The sequence below is a fragment of the Colias croceus genome, chromosome 10, assembly GCF_905220415.1.
Source record: "Colias croceus chromosome 10, ilColCroc2.1".
In the NCBI taxonomy this organism is placed as follows: Eukaryota; Metazoa; Arthropoda; class Insecta; order Lepidoptera; family Pieridae; genus Colias; species Colias croceus.
In genome coordinates this window covers 3,750,920-3,766,154 of record NC_059546.1, presented here as the reverse complement: position 1 = coordinate 3,766,154, position 15,235 = coordinate 3,750,920, and the positions used below count along the sequence as shown (strand labels likewise).

The 15,235-nt window shown below is 35.2% G+C and overlaps 1 protein-coding gene across 1 annotated transcript in view; it reads left to right on the top strand.

The window, feature by feature from the left end:
- Positions 1–491: 491 nt before the first annotated feature.
- Positions 492–15,235, top strand: part of LOC123695038 (homeotic protein proboscipedia) — a 31,991-nt gene continuing 17,247 nt past the window's right edge. The window contains exon 1 of the mRNA XM_045640727.1: positions 492–972. Within this exon, the coding sequence (XP_045496683.1) occupies positions 492–972 (481 nt within the window). The remainder of the gene's footprint in view (positions 973–15,235) is intronic.

Below are 15,235 nucleotides of genomic sequence, written 5' to 3'. Positions count from 1 at the left end.
AATAACTTTATTGTTGTCGACATTAGGTACGCGCTATACACTCCATGATGGCCGCTAAATTATAATAAACAATTTGAAGCGCTCATTATTCCCTCGCTCATCACGACTCCGCCGAAATTATTCGACACAAAACCGCGGTAATGTCGAACGTCCACGAATAATTGCTGAATAAACCACAGACAGCCTTCTCTTGTTACAATTAATTTTGCACTTTACTATTCAGCGGAACGTCGAACAATTACGCGTTGCTTATTTAATACAGACAAATTACTTCGACTATAAGTTCATAAAGCTACCATTTAATCAATTTAGACTAATAAACCTCTTTATGTACTAGAATAAATATGTGTTTCAGATAATATGCTGCCTTCGAATTATGTACCACTTATCCTGACCCGTGTACAAAACCAGAAACTGTAAACGAAAATGATAGCGCATGCAAAGCGTAAAGTGAGGTCGATACATGAATGATCGCGGTCCAAGAGACAGCTATGCAAGAGATATGCAACACAGCCGCACTGCCGCTCGACAGTAACCCTTTAGTGCGTAAAATAAAATGCGAAGAGTTCCCTGTGAGGGGCAAGCAATCCACAAGAGTTGGCATGGGGGTGCGCGATGAAATGGAAGAGGATTTCGCAGTGAAGGCGAGGAACACTCCACCGATGGGGCCTGCGCCGGGGCAGGAGCATCGCATGGAGCATGGCGGCAACGGGTTCTGGCTGGCGGCGGTCACTGCAGCCGGGGCGCCGCATCCAATGCTCGAAACTTGCACAGAAACCGGCTTCATCAACAGCCAACCGTCTATGGCCGAGTTCATGACGGCCCTTCCACAGCTCGGTGGAGGAGAACTCAGCCCACAGCACACCCCTCCAGGATACGGCCCCGATTTACCTTCACCTGGTGGCGGCTTAAACGTACCTGAGTATCCGTGGATGAAAGAGAAAAAAACGACCCGAAAAAGCAGTCAACAAGGTAAGGAATTTTCATTTTAATGTACATTTTTTTGCCATACAAGAAGCGGTAAATTTGAAAATAAAACGTGAAATGACACTAAATTTGCAAAATTATATGTAAACAATACAAAGTGAATAAAAGTAAACAGATTGTCAAAAGCTCTTTAGTACTGTAACTACTCAATAGATAACTGCGGAGGAATTATAATGATTGTGCCTTTCAACGGTTACAAATGGCCATTCAACCATTGTGTTCTGGTTCATGGTCCCAGGGTTTCTTTAATGAACGTCAAATTACTCTGAAATATATTGAATTGCAGCGACGACATTTCGTGTAGATAACCGTTGATCTGTGAGTGTGGGATTATACCGTCTGGTGGTAACCAAGCCAACGGTAGCGAGTCTACCACTCCGTGTAACGGAACGGAATATTCGACATGCACTATAAACACAAATTATAAGTGAGAACATATTTTGAAAACATAATTTTTACATATCGAGTATTCTTGTAAATATAGCTTCTGCTCCTGAGATAGGCAGGTTGATAAAACAAATAACACGCTTTTGTATTACAACTTAATAAGTGCGATTAAAAATAGATTTTGATGATGTAATTTGAATCTAGAGGGTATTTAAGAGTGCGATCATTAAACAAGATAGTTTTCTGAAATAACTAAATACACAAATAATGTAAAGTACATCTATGGTTCTGGTAGCTGACATGGTTTTGTATGCATAAAAAATACATATTGATAAAAAATACATCAAAAAGCTATTCCCCCTCAAAACACAGTCCCAATAAAAGTTTCTCACAAAACAATTGACCCCAAATTTGTCTGGGACACAAAACATGAGCTCGATCCATCACCATCCGTCGAGAGACGACCTCACCTGGCACTCATACGTCATGTATGATCAAATTGCTTTAAATAGCCCTTAATAATAATAATTAAAGCTTGCTATTGTCTGATATTCTTAAAAAAAATGCTTTAGTACTGAAAGTTAGGACGATTTTCAAGTGATAAGACGATGAAGATAAGAAGTAAATATTTGTCAATTTTCTTTACGATTATGGTTATCTCTATAATTCTGTGATTTAATAAGATCGGTTGATGATTGAAATAATCTATGTGTCCTTAATCAAAAAAAATAATCTGCTTTCACCATATTGTTGACCAAACAAAGCCAGAAAAAAGCTTTAAAATATCTTATAAATTGCTGAAATATCCAAATTGAAAGGGAAAACACGAAAATATTGGCAGTCAATTATTCATATAATAGTGTTAGTTCAGGATACATCGCCCATTTTTGCAAGTGACTACTATCAAGCTGATTTTCCGTTTGTAGCTTTATTTTGATGAGACACCGAATAATTTCGTGTACGAAACTCTCGATTGTGGTAGCTAACAGAGATAACAAGGATAAAATTTTTTGATTTGATGGTTCTCAAATATTTATTACGCAATTTGTAGGACAATATGTCTGTAATCTGTTGAATTATATAAACATTAACTAAGTGAAAACAAAAAAATCAGCTTGTTAGTAATCATTTAAGATGACAGCTCGTTATCGATACACTTTGGAAAGGGGGACTCTTTGAACAAACCATAGATTTTGTAGGACAAATATTTTTTCTAATAATTTAGGTAATTATCTTGAGATTGAACAAAAAAAAATTCAGTTAGTAGGTAATAAATATTTGAGAACCATCAAATCAAAATTTTTTATCCTTGTTATCTCTGTTAGCTACCACAATCGAGACTTTCGTACACGAAATTATTGGGCGTCTCATCAAAATAAAGCTACAAACGGAAAATTAGCTTGATAGTAGTCACTTGCAAAAATGGGCGATGTATCCTGAACTATGTTTCAGAATATAATATTTATTTATATTTGTTGATGCGATGAAGCGCGTCAGTTGAACGGGAGCTGAGCCTCCCGCGGCGCGCGCTGGGGGGTACTCAACTTTGAAAACTATGCATATATCATATTATCACATTCTTACGACATATCAAACTTTTGCACTTGTACACTTGAAGGCTTAAATTTTGTAATTTTTTTCGACATTTTCGATAATCGTAGGGTAAAAATTTTAAAGAAAATCTTGCCCAGATTAACAGCCTTACAAGTTACACTTATATATCTACCTACTAATTTATGTATCATTTCAAAAAACTATTCACAAATTTCATCTCACCAAAAAATTTTTTAAAAAGTGATCTCCAAAAAATGTGCAAAACCCAGACTGTTACGCGTTTTAATTTACATCGTAGGTATTCTTATTCGTATTGGATAAACAATTTTAAATCTTGTTTTAAGTGGATTAAAATACAAAATAGCTCCAGAAGATAGTTGCGAACTGCTACTGGGGGCAATCCATCACTGTCGCTATCTGGCGATGCACGCTCCTCTATGCAGCTTTGTACTATACTCGGATATTGGATTTACTAACTTTTGACTGATTCCTTAAATTGTGTTGTACTTATTTCTAGGAGACAGCTGTATGCCTTTGTTGATGTGTATTGCGCAAGTTTTACGAAATATTCAACCGCAATTGATGCAATACCTACCTACCTACTACAAGTGGTAGAATTCATCACCCAAAAGAAGGCACTAAAATAAATGTATTGGAATTGTAAAATATGATTAGATTAATTCTTTAATATAAATTTGTAAAACAGCATATGATCGCAAATATTGTACAGCCGTTCAATATTTTTAGGGTACCTATTAATAGGTACCCTAAAACTCACATCAAATACAACAAAAAAAAATTCTTGATTCATCAATATCAATGAAAAAAAGAATTGAATCCTGTCGCTTAAATTAAAACTATAGCGACAACAATTCAACATACAATATTTATAATTAGGTACATCCACTCCTATACATCCGTATGAAAAGTGGAAAGAATGATAGTAAAGGTATCTAGGGACATGAAACAAATCGTTCCCGCGACCACGCCTCCGACACTGTCTCGGGAATCGAAATTAAAACGAACGCCCTTACTCGATCGATCATTTCGATTCATCTTTAATACAATGTATTTTTGCACTGCCTCAATTTGTAGCTCGCTTGAGTGACGTGTGATACGAATTTTAATCTCGACTTCTTTTATCGATTAAAAACCGCCGCGATGTAACGAATTGTTGGATGAAATTGGCTCAGTTATTTTTGTGTTGAAACAGGGCGAAAATATAGTCCTTAGCTCTACATATTACAAAAACATAGTCTCTACTAAAAGTCGATACTAGAGTACGAAAATACGCCACATAAAATTTTCCTATTATGAAACAGAAAATTCGATGATTTACAAATGACTCATTCTACCAACTAACAATTTGATTTTCGGACACACACATGGCATTTATGACGTTTCATTAAATGGACCTCTTGTTTTTTTTTTAAATGAACAAAAGTTATATCATCTTCAAATACCTAGTCACATTTCACGTTTCAAAAAATAATAAATTTCTCTTAATAGAGAGCTCAAAATATCAATAGTCACTAGTTCCTAAATTTTTTTTGTTCTATAACTTACATTCGTTTTCATTTCGCATCTAAAAGAAGTTTTACACCAAATTACCGCAACCTTTCAAGTGTCCATTCTTACACAACTCAGCACGACCATTGTAAATAGCAACAAAACTCGTGTTTACACTTTCATTTTTGCAATCCAATTACTCGCAAACAAAAAAATTGAGCAAATCGAATCTAATAGGGCAGGTAGTTTCATCTTCCTTGTAGCCTCAGAGTAATAAATCTTTTGGCGGCCGCTCTTTGATTTATGTGAAAAATGACCGTAAATTTGAGGTTAGGTCGACGTCATAGGGCGGATAGGTATATTCCAATCATACATGTCTACCCACAATTATATAGAATTGAACACAGAATATTTTTCTAATTATTGCTTTTACGTTAAGTAGACACCGGTCAAGGCAATCTTGTTTCCATAACATTATTTATTCATGTAAAGATACTAGATAGACACGGAGGTATATTTCTAATGAATGTTATGTTATATATCATTAATAATATACAACACGATAAAAATGAAGTAATTGCCTAAATAGGATATTTTCAACCAAGAAAATGGATTCAGTACATCATTTTAATACCAACTATACATCAAGTCAGTCTAGTTATCTCCGTTTCAAACCGTCAAATAAATCAAGTGTACTTCAAACTTTCCAAATACCATAATTATCATTCGTCAAAATAGAGAAGTAAATAGTGATATTTTCGTATAATCACTGTATTCATTGGCTGTCAATACTCGGTATGATTTACGGGGTTCCCTAACACTTTCACCTTCATCATCCCCCACACATAAATCAATGCAATATTGCCGTCCCGTGGCTGCTATTTGAAAACTGTGACTTTGTTATTATTGTTTTCAATTATTGTATTTGATATCAATGATAAAATGCCATTTAGATGTTCCTTTTTTATTGATGATCGATTGAAATATGGTTTTTTAACAAAATTTATACTTAGACTTTTTATGTACCTATAGGTGAAGCGTACATTTACAGAAATATATTCAGATGAATAGGATGATGTGTTTATGTACTATAACAATCAGCTACTGCTGATAGTTATTCATTAATATAAAAAATACCTACCTGCGTGCATGTATTATGTCCGTGAAAAATGTTCACTCACTTCCGCAGTTACTCCTTCAAAATCTCCATACCAAAATGAACATCAAAGAGCGCTTGATTACAGCAAACCTCTAAAATCCCAAACAGGAGCCGTACAAACAAAGAATAATCCGGCTAAAGTTACATAAAGGGCAATCAATAAATCAACATCCTTGAAGGCGCCGGGCTCACCTTTGTTCAATTGTCGGCGGCGATTTTAACAGCAATTAGAGACACTTACCTGACGATCTGATGTAATCCTATTTGGGTCCAGAAGCCGTGTGTGGCCGGGTTACTCAGCTACTTTTTAATCTGGTAAAGAATACTATGTTACGTATCTACAATGCAATGGTGGAAACTCGTTTTTCCAGGTATTTTACAATTAAAAGCAGAGTAATCATATTGATTTTTATATACCGCATACAACAATAGCATAACTGGATGACTAGCTGTTGTAACAGTACAGATTTTTGAGAATGTTGTGAATTGTGATTTCTTATTCGAGAAATTGGCAGCCGCTTGACTCTTGGACAGTTGGAACTCAAAGAGTTTGTCCAGCAGGGACGCAGGACGTCCTAACGACGACGACGATTAGAAAAATTAAACACATTTATTTTCAGTTTCCTTACCTACTTGTTAATGAAACCATTAAATTAAAGAAAGCAATTAATTGTTTAAAGGATACAACAACCAAAATCTATAACTAAAGTAAGTAGATTAAACGCGTTTAGCAAACAATAAGTTCGCAACATTGTTCTCATTTCATATTAGATTGTTTAACACTCGCACCCCTCAAGTAAGCTGTTTGCTGTAAACTGATTTATCATATCAGAGTTCTAAACAAGCATCATCTTACACGCATAAACCCTCATATCAGACCGCAAGTAACATGCCAACTCTATCCTACTTTCAACATTCCATGCCAAATAATTAAGCTCATATTTGGCTAACCGAAACGTAACATCTTCTGAAAAGATACCAGTCATGAACGTCATAAATACGAAAGGCGGGAACGCGATTGCATACCTAATGCTGAGATGCTTAGGATGGAAATCGTGTACACAGTGGATGAGATAGGGTAATTTACTCAAGGCGGTAGTCGACGAAGCTTGACGGAGACGAGGGTGCAATGTATCGTGTTGTCCGGTTTCCGGGCACTAGTCGTATGGTAATTGACTAAGTTTTCGAAACATGTACATGTATTAGTTATAAATAGTTATCTCATGCACTGTGTAAAGTAAAGCAAAAAACAGTAGCTTAGGAACAAAATATGTTTTCTTTACGTGCAAAATATCAAACCATTCATGTCATATTTTTTATCATTTTTAGAAACCTTTGAATCATAAGTAATCAAAGAACCTTGGTGTTAAATTGTTTTTGCATTTACAATACGTATATTTTTAAATAACGACATTCATACACAACCTTATTCCTTACCATGTACTACGTACTATGACATACAATCCGTCGCTCATTACACATTCATCCAGGTACCTCCTGACGACAGCACATCTTCCACCACACAATACACGTAAGATAAATCACCGCACCATCTTAATACTAAGCCGCGAAATCCGTTTAATCATCTCGTAGGTTATTAATAACGTGTTTGAAATTAAACAATAAATTTGGGGCTAATCGCGCAGCAAGGCCGCAAAGCGACCGCGCTGAGTCAACATTTATAGAGACAAATTGTTGCACCACTAACGGCCTCACGATGTATTAATCTTGAAGCTACGACACGGGGTCGCTCCCTGCATCGCTTTACTAAATGATCTTTCGATAAAAATGTTTCTTCGGAGACAGACCTTGTGAATAGAAAAGATATCGAACGGACCTAGATTTCTTTATTTTTGTGAGAAGAAAATATAATTAAAAGTATAAAAAGAACTACCGCCTTCAAAAAATCAAAGAGGGGAACAAGTTCAAATAAAAAAGTGTTTTTGCTTGGAGCTTCCTTATAATTTGAGTACAATAACATTTTTTCTCTAGAGATAATCAGACTGGTTTCAACCAATTGATAACCCAACAATGTTTAGGTGTAGTTACCGACTACAACTACATCGTTTACAATTTACGTGATATCCATGTGATTATTTTAATGACACGTATATTGAAGCTTGATTACGTCAATTTTATTAATGGTGTGTAAATAAGGCATAAATATGTCGCGATCTCATATTCAGTTAGCCGTTTAAACGGCCATAACGTTGATACCATAATGTGATACAATGATCCAAAATATTTGTCAATTAAATGACTGAAAACAATTTATAGTTACACGTGTAAAATGAATATACACCAATATAAGTGTGGTGTTTATGCCATTGTAAGTCACCAGCAGTCCAGATTAAAACATAATACGTGTATCATGTTAGCAATGTTTCGTTTTCTCGAGCTTATCACGTATGATACGAGCGTTTTCCCCCATTTCCTCGCATGATGTATGGAACCGAGGCAACTATTAGTGCATCAGTCATTAGTCACCGTCAACGCAACGTTTAGCTACTGTCGGGGGCCGTCGCTGCATAAACAACTACATTTCGTCTCCCGAGGCTTTTAGCTCAAGTATTGTTGAGTTTATTTGGAATTCGGTAACAAAGTACAGCGTTTTCTTTCTGAATTGATATGATAATCGTGTAATTACTTTGATTTCTACGAAATTTTATAAATTGACTTGAGTGACAACACGAAATTTAACTCAGTTTTAAAATTTTATGATCGTCCACCGTTAATGTACCTACCAACAATCTTTAAGACAAGAAATTTAATTTCACAGAAGATATAATCTGTTAACTCCTGTAACCCTCTAAAAAAGCTTTACACCTCATTCGCACCTATTTTAGTTCCACAATAACTGGCTACGTGGCAATTGAAAACAATTTCCAATCCAGCAAATGATGTTTATACAAAAACATTTTCTATTAATGTCACTTGATCATTAGAGGAACGGTAGTTGGACCGTTAGCGTCCCGTCAGAGGGTGTTAATTTGCTAAGGCCTTGCTAATGAAAGCACCGTCTTACCGCTGACGTCCTCAGATCCCCGATAACGCAGAGTTACAGGAAATTGACGCTTTAGCACACCCACTTGTTCGATAAATAATCTTCGCGATAGCACCCTTATCTGACACGTGCTTGATATCATCTTGTTTAATTTCTGAATGTAAACACTTGATACTTATACTATGTTAAATTTTCTTAGAACAAAATCGCGTCACTACTAAGAATTTGATAATTTCAAATACTATAATAAATATAATTATAAAAGTAATATTCTCTCTACTTGTCGATTCAAATAACCATATCGTTATCAATGGATTTTAAGTTTTTGATACTATTCATTTATCTACATTTGGCTGCTAAAATAAGAATAACTGTAGTAATTCCTTTAATATAGGTACTGTAGTAATTTCTTAATTTGTTTCAAGAAGCGATGTTCTTTAAGAGGTCAATTCAAACGCACGTATGGTAATAAGTGCACCCCACAGTAATATTAGGAGTGCGATCGATTCGGAGGGAATCACTCCGCGTTTAAACTAATTTGATTTTAGCATATTAAGGGGGCTCTAGATATAAGGAGCGCGTCTTGCCACCCTGTTGTAATAACGAAAATGATATAAGGTGTGCCCTTAATATCCATCACACGGCCCCGTATTTGCTTATCTATGAAAACACGGAAGTGTAAAAATCGTCAGCCTACTCGGTTATCAGCGGCTTCAATGTTATGTGTACAATAATGAGTGTTACGTTTTATTGCAAGTTTCATAAATCCAGATACAAAAGAAGGGGCTGCTTCAAATATTCTTATGAAAGAACATTAATTTTTATGCTCATGTAAATTTTTATCGTGGCTACCTATATTTTCTGTTGTATTTATAACCCAAATATATTAACTATATTTTATTTTCTTTATTGATTAGTTTATCTTATCGATTAGGTATGCGATTTATATATGGGGCAGTCATGTCGTTGATATGTTTATGTATTTATGAACGAGATTATGCGAAACGTGGGAACGCATGCACATTTCGGTACAGGCATAACGTTACAAAACATGTGGTTGTCCATACTGACATTAGCAAGATTAGTATTCGATCAAAAATGATCAATTAGGTCAAACTCTCAATTCTGCTAGTCGTTGTTACTTATATTATGATAAGCTATTTCGTTTTCGTTCCGAAGCTTTTAATATTTATCTGATCGAGCCACGCAGCGCAAAGCCGGTGGCAACAAACTCATTTAACTTTAAGAATGGTCCCCGCTCAAAAATTTTGCACGAAACATTTCGCCACTTCGATTTTATTGTCTCCCGTTGTCCTCCTTTCACGATACATTTATTTTATTTATCAGGATTTACGGATTAAGGGAAGTGCTAAACGCGAGCCGATATCGTAATCTTTTTCAAAGTTTCGGGTTTGGAGGTGAGTGGGGTACAATCAAAAGGCAGGAATCACTACGGAAGGTGTACTTGTACGGAAATAAATGTAGGCGCGGAGGGTAGATACGGCGTGCGGTTGTGTCGCCGGCCTTGTGAGCCTCTCAATCGGATGCTGAGGTACATAAATAAGACTGAATGTTACTTTTATCAGCTGTGTCACTTCTTTGTATGCTGAGTTTCTTTTTGTACGCTAAATTTGTCCGACCTATTTCGTATATTTCAGGATAGGGTACTTTGTATTTCTCAAGTAGGTATCTTTCAGTATTTATTATATGTTTATGTCAATTATGTCTTTACTCAGTACTGAAAAAAATAAAAAGAATATCGATTCAATCATTCAGCCAAGAATTTGAAAACGCAAGTAATTCCTCTAAAACGCCGCGAACAACTGTCTATTGAACCGAAAAGCATTTGTAATCGTTTAATACCCTCAATTCTTTATCAGCGCCGAGGGAATCTCTATTTACCTTCATTCATCCCCTGCTTTAATGTATAACTTGACGAAAACCATCTTATTATCATCCACATTCTTTCGATATATTCTGAAATAGGTGTTATGTTTTTTTACCAAATATAAAATAATTCACACTTGAGATGAGTCATCTGTTTAATGATTATTTTAATTAAATTCAACTTAATCATTTTATTTAATACGAGATACAGCTATTTCTAGAGCGCAAGAGCAAAAAAGACTTTCATTAAATATTTAAATCTTTGTGATCGATATTCACTGCCTCGCTCTAAATCGCACCAGAAATCAAAATGAAGCTCAATAATAGCGTCATTTGCTTATCAACTGACCATTACCGAAAATCGAACGGTACATTACACAACGTCCGAATTCCATCGCAGGCGCGAAATAAAAACATCTTATCAAGTCCAGGCCAATGAAAACGGGCTGCCGATTGCAATATTAACTTCAAAAGAGACATAAATTCATCCCATTTAGGAAAATAAAAACATTCTGACTCTTATCTTGTTCGATTTTAAATTAACGGTGCGCCATCGGTGGCTCAGTGGAGTACAAGATTTTTGTTCCCCCTTTTTCCGGGGAAGAATTTCTTTTTGCGCAATTTAGAGTTGATAATAAAAGGGCTCTCTCCATAGCACGCACCCTAATGAAAACTTGTGAACGCATTCAGTATCAATTGCTTATATTTTATGATCTTAAACATTTAATTGATAAGGCTATGAGTTTTATAGAGCCATCACAAAACCTATAAGGAAACGACAATGCTTGTAACTCTATTTGTGGTTTTTACTATATGTTCAGAACCATCTCTACATATTCTCAAATCCAATAAATGTTAAACTAATATTTGGTATCATCATACAAAGTGAATTACATTTTAAACAGTAATATGATAATCCAGTTTGGTAGCACTTGACCCACATATATGCACAGGAGCAAATCGAAAATCAATGTGGCAACGACCCTCGTTCTTTCAATGGAAACTCCCGCGCGAGCGCGACTGTCATTATTTTGGATAAAATTTTTTATATAGAGCTTTTGTGAAACAGTTCTTCATTATTTTATACATAAAATATAATGCTAAATTAAAAAAGAAATCACTTTTTAATGAACATTAATATGTAAATTGTGAACATAATATCCATCATGTGTACATCAGATTTCGCACATTATTCGCGATTTCTGATAAGACAGAATTTAAAACTAACAAAGCGTCGGATAAGATCGTTTCACTGTGCACCAGAGCAAATTCTTTCTTTATAATTTCATACGTCATAATAAATGATTAATTCTGTGTAGGTACACTCTATATATTTAACTAGTGATGAGAAGGGAGGACTGAGGATCGTTTTTTCAGCGGTTATTCCCCTCGGCCACGTGGTGGTCACTAATTGCTCAGCTGGGACACACGAAACTTACAAGCCTACTATTTAAACAATACGTTCGTTTATACAAATTGAATTAACAGTTTTCATTATTTGAACCATAAAAACTGGTCTTAATACGAGATTATATTACATAGAAATAGAAAAATGCTGATTATAAAAAGTAACTAGCCTTATTCTAGGAAAATATCCAAGTATCTAATACATAATACTTTGCATTTTACTCATAAAAAATGCATTCTGAAACACCATTAAAGTCATAGCTACTCCAATTATAATTTGATATTAACTTTTTACGAATGAAAAAGCGCAATTATTCGTATTTCACTTGAATAAATTCCGCAACTACACGGAACTGAGCGAAATTAACATACGTCAGCCATATTGAAATTGTACAAACTGTGAAATTATTTACAAGCGTACCACATGTCCTTTCTCGGAACTTCTCTTCGCGTCGAATTCCCGTATGGAGTAGAAATACGACTTTATAGGAGTAAAATCATACTTTCTCCTGGCGCGAGCGGGGCGCTGCTAGCTAATGACCGCGCGGGGGGTTACTCCCTATAGGTATCTACATTCTACGCCACGACAACCTCACTTTATACATTTAGCTCACTCACACTAATATAACTCGCAAACTCATGTACTATTTCGTGTTTTTCTTTTCAGTTGTTATTTGTACGTACTGATAGTATTTTCCTCTTGAAGACCGCAGGTGTTACTTATTCAAGGTGTTTATTGGAGTACTGTAATAAAACCATTTAATATGCAAGGAAGGTTTTATTGCCTTTGTTTGTAGCGTTATATCTGTGAATGTTTTATGAGGATTTTCGTTATTAATTGGGATTTGTAATATATTTTAGTATTTACCTTCTTTTTATGGTAGCCAAAAATAAAATAGATAGTTTGGATGTTAAAAATCGACTTTTATTAGCTTTCTTAATAACGAACGTGTTAAGTTTGTGCGTTTTAAAGAAATTAAATATAAGTGTCAAGGATAATTCAAAACTATTAGATATTGATATCATTAAAATTTTCGGTGAAAGAGTCTTGTAATTTACCAAATTTGTAATCCCTAGAAGTCTGAACATTTAAAAATCATAAAAAAACTGAAATTACCATATTGCCATTCACAAATCAGCATCACATGAAATTGAGATGTCTGCACCGTATTGATCTGTTTATCCCGGGCATCAATTAAAAAACCCTGTCAGCGAGTAGCAAGTCATGGCTGGAGTTTGGGCGTGCATATGTTACCAAAAGTCAGAGGAAAATGCTGAGTCACGAACCCCGTGTCAAATCTCAATGGAGACCAGTAAACCGGTGTTTCGCACATGTGAATATATCTATGAATTTAACGAAGTCTCCTAAAACAGAAATCGATAATTTTAATATGTAATTACTTTTAGGTGACGCGTAGAACACAGACACAGTGGATCGTCATACTCTACGGTATGCTCAAATCAGAGACGTAAAGCATAGCACTCGGTTCCCTCTCCTAAATAATAGTCTTACCTTTAGAGAAATCAATAATAAAGATACATTTTATGTGTCTATCTACTTACAATTTCATCTTTTCTGGAACATAATATTATGTTAGTGTGGCTATGAATTTCAGCATTAGTAGTAAACCAGGGTGCATTGCTGAGAGTTCGCAGTATAGTATTTTGCTGTCGTTGCAGTAGCGAGATAGATGAATACCATAGTTTTCCCATACTACCCCATAGTTGAATGCCGTATCCTTCCTGCAATAAATCGTTATATTGCTAAAAAACAAAGTCTCCTGATATATGATATATACCTCCTATGATCTAACTAGTAATTCTAATTGAGATGTGTGTAAAAAATGTTTCTTTCTTAATTGTAAGATAGTTCACGTACACCATAATAATAACATAGAATATAAAGTTTTACGTGTGACAGATATGATATATCCGTTCGCATGGAGCGCCCAATCATTACGGAGAAGGGAAAACCGTAGACCTCTTATTAGTGGACCCGCTTCATTACTAGCGACTATTTTTATTCAAGACGAGTACCGTCTTATATACGCCGTATAATTATACTTTATACTGGTCGGACGGAGATACTGTATATTATATGTGTACTTTTTATAGAGATAATAACAGAATAATTTGTCAAATATACTATGATACAAGCCAACTTGTAAACCTACAGCAAACAACGTAAACAGCTCTGTTAAAAAAATTATTTAATAAGTGATGCTCTTTATACTTTAAAACAGACACTATACGGCTATTTAATTTTTAACATACGATACTCAAATTTTTATTGGAATAACGCGTCATCCATCAGAGGTTGCCGTCATGGGGTGAGATTGTCGAATATGAGAGGGTTGGATGTATCGGATGTTGCTCGTGTTAGAGGGAGAGGAGATGAGAAATTGAAGAATTTGCATAATCTGCTTGGGTACTTTATCATTGAACCACGTGGCAGTGACTAGTGCACTCGCGGATTAAGCGCACCGGATTAAATCGGCACATCGCGAGGTCACGTTTCTTTCTTGTAGTATGTTGATACGTTTCGAAATATTGAGCAATATTTACCCATAATAAATTCACAATCATGTAATGTGGGTAATTTATAAAATTTGAACTCTTTGTTATGTAGGTACCTACTAGGGTTTTACCCATACCTACTCTTTTTATTCTGTACAAGTTCCTTTATAATTTTGATAATTTCAAATAGGGGTTTATATGTAAACAAATAGGTATGTTATAGATATAGTACATAGATGTGATCTATGTTCATCATATTATGTCATCATCTAGAGGTATACGAGTATATACTTATTATGCATGTCAGCCGTAGAACAACATAATGTGTTCCATGGAAAATAGAATAACATTTAGTTCGGATCCAAAAGCACAGTAGCACAATAAATTTTATATCAAATAATAAATATCACGCTGGCAGCCAGAATCGTCCAAAAAACGCTTAACTTGTCCCGCTACAAAAGGAAAAAGCCAACGTCTTCCGTTCGGCCGGAGCCAAAGAAAAAATCTTCGCGAGGGATCCGAGCCTTCCATTTATCATATTCCATATTCATTTATTCGTCAAGTTCGGGATTCATTTATTCGTCATGTCTTGATTTCGTCTCATTTATTATTAAAAATGAACTGTCCGGAGCAGAGTGTGAATACGACTGGGGCCAGTGTTTCAATCTAAGAATAATTTCACGCCGAATTAGGTCATCGCGAGAGGTTTCGCTAGTTCCTAACTCGATCTGTTATTAAATCAAAGCCTAATGAAAACTTTTTAGTTCTGAAATTAATGGCTTCGAAAATCTACCAATGTATTTAAATAATGATTGTTTACCGCT